The 14,275-nt window shown below is 34.4% G+C and overlaps 3 protein-coding genes across 3 annotated transcripts; all 3 read left to right on the forward strand.

The window, feature by feature from the left end:
• Positions 1-1,054: 1,054 nt before the first annotated feature.
• LOC110685030 (cytochrome c) lies at positions 1,055-3,890 on the forward strand. Its single transcript, XM_021861488.1, has 3 exons — positions 1,055-1,286; positions 2,623-2,756; positions 3,428-3,890. The coding sequence occupies exons 1-3, from the start codon at positions 1,175-1,177 to the stop codon at positions 3,518-3,520; spliced, it is 339 nt and encodes a 112-aa protein (XP_021717180.1). The 5' UTR covers positions 1,055-1,174; the 3' UTR covers positions 3,521-3,890.
• Positions 3,891-4,539: 649 nt separating this feature from the next.
• LOC110685028 (cytochrome c-like) lies at positions 4,540-7,373 on the forward strand. Its single transcript, XM_021861487.1, has 3 exons — positions 4,540-4,833; positions 6,058-6,191; positions 6,939-7,373. Exons 1-3 carry the CDS (start codon positions 4,722-4,724, stop codon positions 7,032-7,034), a joined length of 342 nt encoding a protein of 113 aa, XP_021717179.1. The 5' UTR covers positions 4,540-4,721; the 3' UTR covers positions 7,035-7,373.
• A 518-nt stretch (positions 7,374-7,891) lies between these two features.
• On the forward strand, positions 7,892-13,833 carry LOC110685031 (uncharacterized protein At3g49720-like). Its single transcript, XM_021861489.1, has 7 exons — positions 7,892-8,181; positions 9,590-9,775; positions 10,118-10,157; positions 10,268-10,306; positions 10,828-11,202; positions 12,098-12,156; positions 13,397-13,833. Exons 2-7 carry the CDS (start codon positions 9,653-9,655, stop codon positions 13,547-13,549), a joined length of 789 nt encoding a protein of 262 aa, XP_021717181.1. The 5' UTR covers positions 7,892-8,181; positions 9,590-9,652; the 3' UTR covers positions 13,550-13,833.
• Positions 13,834-14,275: the final 442 nt, after the last annotated feature.

Below are 14,275 nucleotides of genomic sequence, written 5' to 3' on the forward strand. Positions count from 1 at the left end.
AAAGTTTTTTACCATATCTTCGGCAACAAAGCGAATTTAATCTCTTTGGTTTGTTATAAAGTCATTTTCAACATTATTTGCCTTGGTCTGAGCTTGATTGCGCATGAAATAGAGATTTAACGTGTGATGATTAATTGGAGGTGTTTGTCTAACTGATTGCCTCGACACATTACTCACGTACATAGACTACTAGATTAAACCATGTGCGATATGATACAAATTGTTGAATAATTATAATGACGATAAATTTTATTGCCATATGGATTATTATTATTAGGAAATTTTGTTAGAAAGGACCTTTTAAGTCCATTTGTTTGTTAAAAAGGACCTTTTAAAACAAAAGTTGTGAAAAGGGTACAATTTTTGACAAAAATTTGTGACTTGGGACCACACGTCGGAATGTCAACGTTGACTGGTCAACTCCGGCGTTGATCAGCACGTGACACTTACGTGACATTTAAAAAAGACCCTTTTCTTTTTTTTTCCACGATCTTCCTCCTTTTCCCTCCAATTTCCCCCAAACTCTTTCTCTCTCCTTTGCAATTCAATTCCAAGAACCCTAATTTTCACTTATCCACAAAATTGGCCCTTATACATTGAAATTATTCTCAAATCGAACCAGATAAGGCAAGTTGGAGTCATTAATTGCTTTCCTAATTGTGTTATTGTTGCGATTTTAGGCTACTGCAATTTTTTCGCGCACCATGCATCTCACTGGAAGAAAGGTAAGAAAATGCAATTGTGGGATGTAAACAGACCCTTAGTCTCTTACCACCCCCACCTTTCAGTCTTACTTAAAATTGATGAATTACAATGGATCAAAACTAGTTTATAAATCAACATATTGACATACCTTTATGAGAGTTGTGACCACTCCATGGTCAAAATTCCTAATCATAATAATAAAAAAAAGTCAAACATCAAAAGTTCAACTTTGTATACATTTTGTGGCTAATAGAGGGGCAAGAGGGCCATTTCACATTCGTAAAAGGCGTGAGAAACGCACACGCTAACCTTTCAAAAAGGGCGGCCCACCGACCTTCTTTCTTCGGCCCAAACCCTTTCCTTCCTTCAAAGGTTTCTCCTACCCTAGAAATTTTTCGCATTTGCCTTCTTCTTTCTTGAACCAAAAGAAAATACCAGAAGAGAGAGAAACTTTAGAGAGAGAAAATTAATGGCGACTTTTAGCGAAGCACCTGCTGGTAACAAGGATACCGGAGCTAAGATCTTCAAGACTAAGTGCGCTCAATGTCACACCGTTGATCAAGGCGCTGGTCACAAACAAGGTCTTTTTCTGATTTTTTTTTTATTCAATTTTTATCGGAATTTGATTAGTTCATATTTTGTTGTTTTTAGGATTATTATGTGGATTTTGGATTTTGGTGAGTGTTGTTGTTTGGATCTATGAATTGTGAGTTAGATCTGTTTTGATTTTGAATTGCTAGTTTCGAGGTTCTGCAATTAATTCATATTTACTGAAATTGATTTAGGTTTAACTTTCTATGAATTTTCGAGGTAGATCGTTGAGAGTTATTGATAATTCAAGATTATGTTTGATTGATTGATTTTAAGCATAGATTAAGTCTGTGAATTGCTTTGGTGTGATTGTAAATTATGCTTTTAAGATGTTTGAATGAGACATTCGTGGAATTAAATTGTAAAGTAGAGGAGGACATTTGTGGAAAGTTTAGCAGTTGCTTTATGTTGACTAAGATGGCATAGGGTTTACTTTTCTTTTGCATAATGATTAGATTAAGACAGTAGAATTCTTGTTTAGAAATTTTGATGGACCAAGAAACATTTACTTAATTCAATTCTTTGTTTACATAATTATAATTGTATTCGAATGACTTCATTTGGAGTAATTTGATATGCAATTTGGGTTTCCATTGTCTAATAATTGTAGTTTGAGATGTGCATATTAATTTTCTGTCCAATGTATCTTATTTTTCAATCTCATCGTGTTTTTGTTGTTACGGTTGTGCAAATATGTCTTAGATTTTCTCGTGGAGTCGTGGAGTTACCTTTCTAGATTACCTATGAATGATTAATTTTCAAGGTTTGAGCTCTATTCTTCCTCAAGGGAAATAGGGTAATGTTATATTGTATTCATTTAATGAATACAGACCAAGTAATAAGTGACTTGCATTCTTTGTTACTCAGCCTCTTTGTTCCAAAATGAGCTATTTAGGACCGGACTTTAGAACCCTTTGATGCAATGTACCATGTTGATGCTTGCTTTGCATAAGCTCAGGAAACACCTGTTGTGATACCAAACATGTCTAGGCTGTATCTCAATTTTAACCAACTGCTTGATATTTGATAATATCTTGTTGATGCGATTGGAATGGGTTGTATCCAGTTGCTTGAATTTCTAGAGAGTTAGTCGATCAATTTTAATTGTATTAGTAGTCTGTAGATATCTCTGTGTGCCTGTTGCCCTTTGATGTGATGACATGATTTTGCTTATACAGTCTATTAATAAGTTTTTGCTGCTTGACCTAATAATTATCTCGTATATGCTGTCATTAGCTGTATTTTTTGAATAGCGTCTGAGATTAATTGGTTGTCACCGTGATGAATTATATCAAGCGTCTCTGATTCTGTTTTGTGTTGAATCAGGTCCAAATCTAAATGGTCTTTTTGGTAGGCAGTCTGGTACAGCTGCTGGGTACTCTTACTCTGCTGCTAACAAGAACAAGGCTGTCGTTTGGAGTGAAGACACACTATATGACTACTTGCTCAACCCCAAGAAGGTTTGTTATCTATCTATAAATTTGTTAAATATGGAATCTTTTAATTTTTCTCTTGTTTTCTAAGGAAACTGGTTCAGCTGTCAAAAATACTCGAAAGCACTTGATATGTTCTCCTGTCATGTGTTTACCTGTCTATGTTTTATGTCATATGGTTTCTACAAAGCTGGCTGTTTTTTTTTTTTTTTTTCTCCCTGTCTTCAGTTGAAAACGTAAAACTGAGATTTAGAAGTTTGGAACTGAAATGCTCTCAGTGTTCTGAAAACAAAGCAACTTGTTCTAATTGAAAAATATGTGAGATACCATGATAAATGGATAACTTGCCTATCTTTCATCAAAAAATGTCTGTCCTTTTTGAGAAAGATTTGGCCTAGAAGCTTATATTATCTTTGGAATCTTCCTCCCTGAAACAGTTATGAAAGCCGAATATTATGTAAAAGAAGCCTTATGAGTTGGATCTTGTTTCATTGATGTAATAAATTTGAACTTTTTGCAATTTTAACTCTCTTAGTTTGCATGATATGATTCTTTCGACCTGAGGAATTTCGTTTTATTCTGAGGCTGTGTTTGTATAATTAAATGTTGTAAAAAACTAGTTGTCATCGTATGTAGTTCAGTGTTGTGTGGTAACTTGTCTCTGTCACAATCTACTTACACCATTTTTAATCATACAGTACATCCCCGGCACAAAGATGGTGTTCCCTGGTTTGAAGAAGCCACAAGATCGTGCTGACCTTATTGCATACCTGAAGGAATCTACCCAGTGATCTGATCGCACCACGTATACTTAATTCCTTTTGTCTAGGAGAGATCGAAGGAGGATTTTGATCAAAAAATGAGTTTTTTTCCTTAGCGAGACCAACTTAGAATTCGTTTTTGCAAATAAGTTTTACCATGATGGGGAAATGTCACCCTCGATTCATATTATACCATGCTGCTACAGCCTGGTTTATTAACAATTGTTTACAGACGACTCACAGACTTGATTTGCTTCTGAAGAAGGGAAGAAATTGGAAAATGTTCCATCTCTTTTGTCACAGAAGCGTGTTAAGGTTTACAAATGGTTTGAATTGTAATCGTTAAGATTTTGTGAAACTTTCAACGATTCATTTCTTTCTTACAGATGCATTCTTGTTATCTTCTTTTGTTCTCCTGTTCTTGTTCTCATAGTATCCTACAGGTTATATAGTCTAGTGTAGGTTCTCGCTTCGTTAATACTTCTCCAGAAGTGAAACAAGGAGCTTCAATTCATTTGTCTTGAATGTGTTTATGCTGACAAATTAATTTTTTAATTTAACAACTGATTTTTTTTCCGGGTCTGTCAAACCATAGTGTCATCCCTGTAGTTGTAAAAAAAACTACCAGAATTTTGAAGTTGGTTGTGCGCCTTAACTTGTCTTGGCTCTGCCTTCCCCATGATCAATCCTACTACTCTACTAGCTAAATGTGATGTGTTTATGCTTATAAATGGATGCAGCATACAGGCACAGTCCTTGTGCTTCCGGCATACTTTGTCGAGTCGGCTTTTTCAATGCTACACTAATGTTCGTATCTATGATCAATGTCATGTTCATATCTCAAGTTTTATGGTACACCAATGTGGCATGCCATGTCCATCTCATGTTCAAATCTCATATCATGTTTTTTCCATGTTGTGTCATAGCGTGCAATGCCATTTTAACTAGCTGAAGTTAACAAAAAAAATGTATTTAAGCAGAACACTTGTTCTAATGTAGTCCTACTAATCAAAAAAGATGGACGTATTAAGTAGACACGTGGGTTGATTTCGTCCATTAATAACTAGGCTACCAGAAGACTGAAGACAGGTTTCTTGATAAAAAAAAAGATAAAAATCCTTCTACTTTCCAGAAGTTTCTTCAATTTTCTAAATTTCCCACTTTATTTTCCATTTTCTTCCTCTGATTTCCAGGCTAATTGTAGCAAGTTAAACAATCTTTGTTACTAAAAATGGCTAGTTTTAGCGAAGCACCAGCAGGAAACAAAGATTCAGGAGCCAAGATTTTCAGGACTAAATGTGCTCAGTGCCACACCGTCGAAAAAGGCGCTGGTCATAAGCAAGGTATGAACATATTAGATATCAGTATATGTTGGTGTTGCTTAATCAAGTTATGGAATTTGTGTTAAATGTTAATCAAGATTGATGATGAATTAATAATTTCAGATTTTGGGTTAGAATTGCTCTAGTTAATGAGTTGGTACATCGAATTTGGCCTTGCTAAATGCTAATTAGAGATTGTGATTCATATGCTTGCGTTATTTTGTGTTTTTGTGCACCTATTAGAGATTGTGATTTGAACAATTGAACGCCTTGTTGCTACTTGTGTAAACGCTCAGCTATTCGAGGTTGTGATTCCGAACACTTGCGTTGTTGCTACTTGTTATATGTGATCAAGTCTTTGTGCACATATTAGAGATTGTGATTCGAACACTTTCGTTGTTGCTATTTATGTAAGAGCAATTGTGTGCACCTATTAGAGATTGTGATTTGAACACTTGCGTTGTTGCTAGTTATGTAAGAGCTATTATGTGCACCTATTAGAGATTGTGATTAGAAGGGTAGCTTTGTTGCTACTTCTGTAAGGTGTAAGCTCGCGCTACTATGTGCACCTATTAGAGATAGTGATTCGAACACTTGCGTTGTTGCTAGATATGTAAGAGCTATTGTGTGCACCTATTAGAGATTGTGATTCCGAGGCAGCTTTATTGCTAGTTATGTAAGGTGTAATCGCGCCCTAGTGCGCTACTATGTGCACCTATTAGAGATTGTGATTCAATGCTGAATAAGGAGCTCTACATTATAACTTTGTTATTATCCAAGGGTATATGTGGCTTAAGTTATATGTATGTTGTTTTCGAAGGGGTTTTGTATTTTTAATTTTCTTAGTTAGACGATTTTTACTATGGACTTGGGTAATGATTTGTTGCTCTACCATATTCAAGCATGATTATGCTTCAGTGAACTTGTATTTGTAAGTTGTTTCATTGGAGAGTCTAATTGTGCTTTTATCTTTAAATTTGTTGCATTACGAGTTTTGCCTATAATTTCTTCTACAAACATCAGGGCACTTACATGTGAATATGTGATATTTAGTTATACATTATATAATTTTTGTTTTTTTGTATTATGGTCTTCAAGTTTCTGTCAATGTTGTGGTAAATGATGATCATGTAAGATGTGTATTGGTCATGTATCTTTTACTAAATACTTTTCTGTGATTAGTGACCTTGTTATGTTCTTGGTAATGTCGTGTAGCTATTCTGATTCAGTTTTATGACATTACAGGTCCGAATCTAAATGGTCTTTTCGGTAGGCAGTCAGGCTCAGCTGCAGGATATTCTTACTCTTCTGCTAACAAGAATAAGGCCGTTTTGTGGGGAGAAGATACATTGTACGACTACCTGCTGAACCCAAAGAAGGTATATTGATGACTTAATTGTACTCTTTTCATCAAATTGATTCCGGAAGCCTATGTTTTATCAAATTCGTGTGCCACAAGTGTTTAACAAGTCTAAGTGTCAAAAATTGGCTGTCGTATAAAAGTACTTGCATGTTTTTAGCCCAAAATGACATGTCATGCATGTAGTCGTGTAGAATATTTTGACATGGATAGTTGATTTGAACTAGGGGAGTTTGAGTATTTAGTCATAGGTTGATGTCTTCCGTTACATCTATTTGTGTATGAAACTTCTCTGCATTATTAGTTAATGGAATTACCTCCACTTCTTCACTCTTGTGTTTATGTTGTACAAGTTGTGTAGTGTTTATACATTGTTACCCTGTTTTAGCTTTCTTCAAGTTCGTTTCAAAGTCAATATAATTGGGCAAAATCTTTTATTCTTGCTCCTTAATTGTTGATGTACTTCTTCCTCTGCAGCAGAATGCAAACATTATTTCCTATATACCATTTTGTCCATCCCAATTACAAGTAAACACACTTTAAATAGGTTTTAGATCTCTTGATCCCTGTAACTTTATACTCCGTACTATGTTAGCTTTTAATAGGGGCAGAGGCAGCTACATATTTAGGCGATCTACATGCTGTGATGTTATTAAGGCCAATATAACTGCTCCCTTTGATTTGAATAATTTGATGTATGAATGTTGGATATAGTATTGAAGCTATTTCTTAGAATTAACTTGCACATATTGTGGGTGCCGTGCAGTACATTCCTGGAACAAAGATGGTTTTCCCTGGTTTGAAGAAACCACAAGATCGTGCAGACCTGATCGCGTATTTGAAAGAAGCTACTGCTGAATAATTGCGAAGTATCCATTTTCTTGCTGGAGATAACATCTAGAACTTCTCATTCGCACGACTGCGCGAAAGGAGCTTGCAATAATTGTTTTTCAAATAAAATTCAGCATGATTCTTTGTTATTTAGGCTATAAACTTGGGTTATTATGGGTCTTTTGTTCTTCCTTCCATATTGCAATTCTTTGCTGTTTAGGCTGATCAATGAAGCATTGTCTTTGGACCGAAGTTAATTGATGAATAAGAACTTTGTATTATTTCTACTGATAAATGATGTTTATTTTGTGGGAGATACAGTTTCTCATTGTCATTAAATATGAACTTGTAGCTCAATTTCATCTGCTCAGATTGTGGATTCTTTAACTTCTTATTATAAAGATGCTTTGGTATGGGTGTACCTTTTCCTTTTGTTTAAAAAAAAAACTTCTTTTTTTAATTAAATCATTACTTTCATTAATAGTGAAATTGAAGAAATTGTTTAAGCAAATTTCTTAGCATGTTGGCGTGTGGTAGACTGGCAGTGTGACGCACTCGTGGTTCATGTATGTAGTGATTTTGTGAGCCAGTACAGGGAAGGGTAGGGCTCTGAGGTTGTTTAACATATGCACAATTGAACCCATTGTCTAATGATTCTCAATCTTTATTTAATAAATAATGTTATAAAATTCGTTAAACAATAATTTATCATAATAAATAAATACTTTGTACCCTTGTGTTTGACACCATAGAAGGACTGGTCACGCAATTCATTTATTAATAAAGTCAGGACTCTCTTAACCTTTCGTCCCTTAAAGATTGCCCCATATATTATTTTAACGTTTTTAATTTTGTATCATATATACCCATATAAGGCAAAAATTTGTCCCAGCTTTAATAAAAGACTGAAGGAGTAATATAATTTGATTAATTTCATAAAAAAAAAAAATGATTCATGGTGGTTATAATTTAGCCATTGAAAAAAAAGAAAATAAAGCAACAAAAATCAAATAATAAGTTGAAAACCTTGGCTTTGGGCCATAGGCGTTGCCACAGTTCCATTGTTTTAAGTATCTCACTCTCATTTTGAGCTCGAGAGACAGAGAAAGCCTCAGATCTAATTACGAATCCTCGTCATTTATGTCCAAAATTTCCTAATTTTAATCATTCATTTCCAGGTTTATTTCTTATTATACCAATTTATTTCATTTAATTTCCTCATTTCCTTATTCTTTAATTTTGATAATTGTTGCTTGTTGCTTTATTTTATGTTATCTTTTCAATTTTTTGAATTATATATTGTTCGCATTCTTCCTGTGTTTATTCTTTATCTATTAATTTGATTGCTTTTTCTTTTTGTTAATAATTTTATCTATGATTTTGTATTTTTATGGCATTGTATACATTTTGTGGAATTCCTGTAACTGAATTAATTTGAATATTGGTTTCTGATTTTGAGGGGTTTGATTACGCCTGAAACCCTAGATTGCTGTTGAAATTTTGTGCAATACTGAAAAATGCCTGCTTTTTCTCTGTTTTATTGATTACCAAGGATGGTTATGTGATTTTGAGCGAATTACACGTAACTTGTACCGTAAATGTGGCGTATTAAAGTGGGATGGAGGGACGAGGGAGTAGTTTGCGATGTAACTGTTACTTTCTTGCTGGAATTGTCTCAGCTTGGGCTGGTTTTAATTGCTGTGAAATGTGAAGTGATCATGTGAATGATAAACATTCTAAAATTAAAAAAAATATATAATAAATAAAATAAGGAAAGGTAGTCATTGGCGAACGAGTTTGAAATGTGTTATAGAAGTGGCAAGAAAAGGTGAGAAGTGTTAATTTATGGTGAAAAGACTACGGTGTTTGCTGTTAAGTGGGTATTAGAATTAAAGTAGCTGCTTTCTTTACGGGAAATATGACTAAAGCTTTTGAATTTGGTGAAATGTTCATAAATCATCTTTTTTGGGAACTCTAGTGGTTCGATAGAAAATGATAATGTACATTTTAGACTCTTAGAGAGTGTATGCACTATGTATCTCCTCTATCTTTGGCAGGGAATGTATTTCTTGTCATATAGTTTGATACTATATGTCTTTAGGGAAGCTTAGAGCACCATGTTTTTGATATTGCTTATGGCCATAGACCGCTTTGTAGAACAGTAGACAACTTGGGAAGAGGCCTCCATGTTTTGTTTGTGTTTTGTTGTGTATTTAAAGCACAACAAAACATATGATCCTCTATCCGGAAATAATTGGTACCTTAATAATTGAGTGTAATTGAAATAGTATAGTGGCAGTAAATATGAAGGGAGGTAATCCATGATACCATGTTAGTATACAGGATTAGCATTTTCAATTAAATTCTAAGGGTAGAGACTATGGCTCTGTATCTTGTCTCAGATGGAAGCCTCAAAATAAGCCTTGGGCAATGGTATCAGATGCGATATCTACCTGAGATGCAACATCTAGTTAGCCAATATAATAACATGATATCCCCTTTATTCAACAAATTTTTTACTTTTTGTTGACATGCCCTGATTATATCCTGCAAATTAATCTAATTGTTTGTTCTGCTATCTTGCAGGGGCTAGGGGACTGCAAGTTTTCATACCATAATCTTTGCCAGTTTTTTTTTTTTTTTTTTGCAATGTCACGTAGACCTGTAAATCCTACTCGGCGTTTAGTTGATAGTGGGAACATTTCTTTGGGAGGGTCATTGCAATTAAAGTCACGCTCATCACCTCTTTTGACTATAGGGCTTGTGCTTTTGGTACTTCTCTTTTCCTTATGCATGGCCATTTGAAAGCAGGTTTTACACTTTCTTGTACTAACATCTGACACCGTATGTGTTCCAATATTAGGCCTTTTTGTATGTTGTTATTTTGATTTTTAGTTACTTTTTTGTTGATAGTTAAGGTTGAAATGACCTGACTAATAACTAGTTTGTAAAAAAAAAAAAAAAAAAAAAAAAAACATTTTTTATTTCTTTACTTCCTTTTATGCTTCATGTCAATATTTCTTGTAAAAAAGTACATTTTTATCAGAATGTTGTTTTCAGTAAACTTTTTCTTATGCAAAAAGAAAATTTCTTATACTCTCTTATCAATTTCAGGGTACAATCCTTTTCTATGCCTACTTATACAGCAATTCAGGTTTGTAATGTAATGTATTACTTATTAGTTCATGCTCTTGTGAATAATTTTTAATTATTTCATTTACACCTTAAATCAATGTGTGAATTTTTTCCTTTCATGCTTTGCAGGTTGGAGAAGAGGGGTTGATGTTGTGAGTAGATTTGAAGGTAGCTTTATAACTCACTCCTTTTGGTTTCTTTTATGTAGGTTTAGTGATAGAAATTTAACTTGTGGTATTGCCTTTGTTTGTGTGCACACTTCTTAATGAGAATGGCTGTATGATGGGTACGATTTTTTATTTTTCAGTTGCTAAGATGTATTTTTAAACATAGTTGTAATTTGTGTACGCAAGCTAGGTATTAAGGTATCCAATTATCAAGCACCAATGGCCAATGAAATACGTAGCACGGACTCTATTATCAATGCTTTTCTTTTTCTTTTTTTTTGGAGTGTGATGGGGTACTGGAGTGGGGTGAGGTGGGAGGCGGGGTAACAACATGTATATTTTTCTTGAGCTAATCTCTGAAAGTAACTTCATGATAACCTAAATTGTATGTTTAACTTTCTTGTATGCAACAAATTCTTTGTTTTGCCAAAAAAATTTTGTTTGTTAGCCAGGAGAATAGAACAGTAGCAAGCTGATGGTCTGTAAATTATTCAAGTATATGACCTTGTTACATTTCTGTAGGTGGTGTGTCATGCACGTTAGAGCTGCAACAGGTGTTACCTATTCTAAAGAAAGCATACGGAGACAGCATGCATAAAGTATTACATGTAGGCCCTGATACTTGTTCTGTAGTGTCTAAGCTATTAAAAGAAGGCGGCACTGAAGCATGGGGAGTGGAACCATATGACATTGATGATGCTGATAATCAGTGCCAGAAGCTTGTGCGTAAAGCTATTGTACGGGTTGCTGATATCAAATTTCCTCTTCCATACCGTGCAAAATCATTTTCACTTGTTATGGTATCAGATGCACTGGATTATTTGTCTCCTAGATACCTTAACAGAACACTTCCTGAATTGGCAAGGGTTGCTTCTGAGGGTCTTGTTATTTTCACTGGTAATGATCTAAAATTCTAAACCATAGCAAGTTTATTTATTTTCTGCTTAAAAACCCAATTTAACCTTTTGAATCTGCCGTCATTTGTCCAATACCAGACCAAGTGCATGACTAGATAATTGATATATGATGAAGGTTATGTTTGCTCTTTTGTCTCTTGAAGTGTGATGAAATATGAGTTGGCTTACCTTTAAGTTACGAAGTATGATTTTTAAGCTTATATTTCCCATGAGGAGTAGTGTTACAGGATCCTTATCTTTTTAGTATGGTCACTGGCAGTTGGCATGTCCTTTCTAGAGCGAAAAAGTCTAAAAGCTACAGAATCATCTATCTGATCAGTATATTATATATTTCAGTGAGTACTTATGCAATAAGACATATGCATGGCAGGGAGGACATAGGTAATAGGGCATAAGACATAGGTTTGCAATTAAGTTATTATTCGTAGACCCCAATAGCTAAGTTTAAGAGAAAACGCATGAACTTAAAGTTTGATTTTGTAACTTGTATATATGATGAAAGGCTAAGAGACTCATGATGCTTAAGGGATAATTGACATAAAGCATTTCGAACAATGTGGAGGTAAATGATAATGGATACTCCTACCATCTTTTTCTTAACTTTGTAGTTTGATTTGCACACTTGGTATGAACATTGGAGAGGTAGCAAACCATAGTGTGAACACATGATTAAGTATGGGCATTGCAGTCATCAAAACAAGTAATGTACGTTTCAGTTATTGACTTATTGTCAAATGTCAATTATAGATAAAAGATTATAGGTAACCTATCAAGTGAGAAATCAGATAAATCTTTTGTGGTTAAAAATATCCCATTTATATTAATTATGTTTCCTCATCTGTGAAGATTTGCTGATTTGTCTTCCTGTATAATAGGTTATCCTGGACGACAACAGAGAGCCAAGGTTGCTGAGCTATCCAAATTTGGTCGCCCTGTAAGTGACGCGTTTTTTATCCTTAATTCCTTATACTTTTTTTCAATTGGGTAAATTTTTCCTTTTTTTTATAGTTAAAGTGTGATCCATCTCATGACTGGCTTTCAGGATACCGGTTTTTCCATATTCTGAATAGATCAAATATATCCAATTTGTAAATTATCTTGAGTAATTGCAGTGGGGTACTAATGAAGTGGAGACTGAAGAATAAAGATTTATTGTTTCTAACTCAATGCTTAGAGCTTGTCAAACTATGGTGGCTTCTAGTCTGCTTCTTACTGAGAAAATTGGACCTTTATTTTCTTTTAACCTTTTGCTCATGTCTGCAAGCCCTTGTCCCTTCACTTGGGCTAAAATTAGATTTGAAAAGTTAGATTTAAAATTAAATTTGTGAAGGAACATAGCCAAAAGAGGAAGTGATTAAAGTTTTGTGCCTCACTGCATCATTTGCATTGAATGTTTCTGCACAGATTCATCTTTGACTGCTATATGGGAATCACTATACCTTATGACCCCATTATAAGGCATCTTAGTTGCATTGTGTATTAATTTGTGCAAACTTCAAAGTTCTGTGCCACATAGAAGGGGATCATTTTATACGAAGTATTAAATCCGAAGAGTTAGAGGTTGCACAGAGCCACAGAATACTCCGTTTTGTTTCATTTCCTCATCTTTATGTTTTGTTTATACGATTTTGGGGTGGCATCAAAGGGAACAGGCAGGGGGCCAATGGCCAAAAAAGGTTAAGGGAGAGGCAAAGGAGAGTAGAAGGAACCACAGGCCAAAGTCTTTTCAGCTTGTCCAAATAATTTCCAATTGAATCTTGTGCTTCAGTACCGTTAAAGCACACCTGAGGAAGGATCCATACAGTTTAAAGAGAGGAATATGGGGAAGTTCACATTTTTACTTGGTAGAAGGGGCCTATGTGGCTAAATATCTAGGGATAGATGGAGTAATAGTTTATTTATGGTGCATGTTCATTTTTAAAATGCCCATTCCATGTGCCACAGGGTTTGGTAATTGGTATGCCATTGCTCATTAATTGCCGTGATGTACATCTGTGTAAACATTTTCAGAAAATCTCTTCAACTTGTTACTGTGATTGGCCACATCGTTCATTTATCTTGGAATTCTTATTCACCAATGATTAGTCATTATACGTAATTCTACTGTTACATTAGTAATTTTTATGATTTGCCTTCAACAGCAAGAATAATGTCCTGATCTTTTGTTTGTCAAGGCCAAATTGAGGAGTGCTAATTGGTGGATTAGATATTTTGTTCAAACAAGTCTAGAGGAAAATGAAGCTGCAACGAAGAAGTTTGAACAGGCTGCAGTAAAGCGTTCATACAGGCCATCTTGTCAAATTTTCCACTTGAAAGCATATCCTTGAGTTCGCAAAGATCATGTACTTATACAAGGGCACAAGGCTTGGTGTGAGAGTGATACTTAACCCTTTTCATTACTGCATAGCTTAGAGTATAAATATATTACATGGTGGTGAAGAAATTACCGAACCCTTGTAATCGAAATTTAGCTTAGGTAAATCTGGGAATGTTGTCACTCATTTTTCTCAATGCTAGAATGCATCTCTTGAAAGTTTTTCTCAATGCCAAATTGTCTAATGTATAACACATGTTACGGGCGCTGAAATTTAATTTAATTTAGAACCCCTTACTTTTATTTCTAATTAATGGGTAATCAAAAACCCTTTAAGAAACTTAATTTTAGCTTATATACAAAAATTCCAGCTGTATTAAAGCATTTATAATTGTTGTAATTGTGTTTTAAAACACCTATTTTAATAATTTAAATCACCCATAAACAATTTCCATCAATATCCATAAACTTAGAAACCTAGGGTTTGTGTTTTGGGGCTTTTTAATTCAAAACAAAATCTGAAAATTTATATACATCATACTTAAAATCAAACATCATAAAAATCATCACAAAACCTATAAACAATAATTAGATTAAAGGTGGATTTAATTAAAAATCAAAAAGGAATTTTTTTTTATATACAACACACACGCATGCACAAGGGGGAAACGGAGGGTGGCTGGCGCTAGAGCTGTCAATTCGGGTAAACGGGTCGGGTTTGGATCGGGTAAGAGTAGGT

The sequence above is a fragment of the Chenopodium quinoa genome, unplaced genomic scaffold (assembly GCF_001683475.1).
Source record: "Chenopodium quinoa cultivar QQ74 unplaced genomic scaffold, ASM168347v1, whole genome shotgun sequence".
Classification (NCBI taxonomy): Eukaryota; Viridiplantae; Streptophyta; class Magnoliopsida; order Caryophyllales; family Amaranthaceae; genus Chenopodium; species Chenopodium quinoa.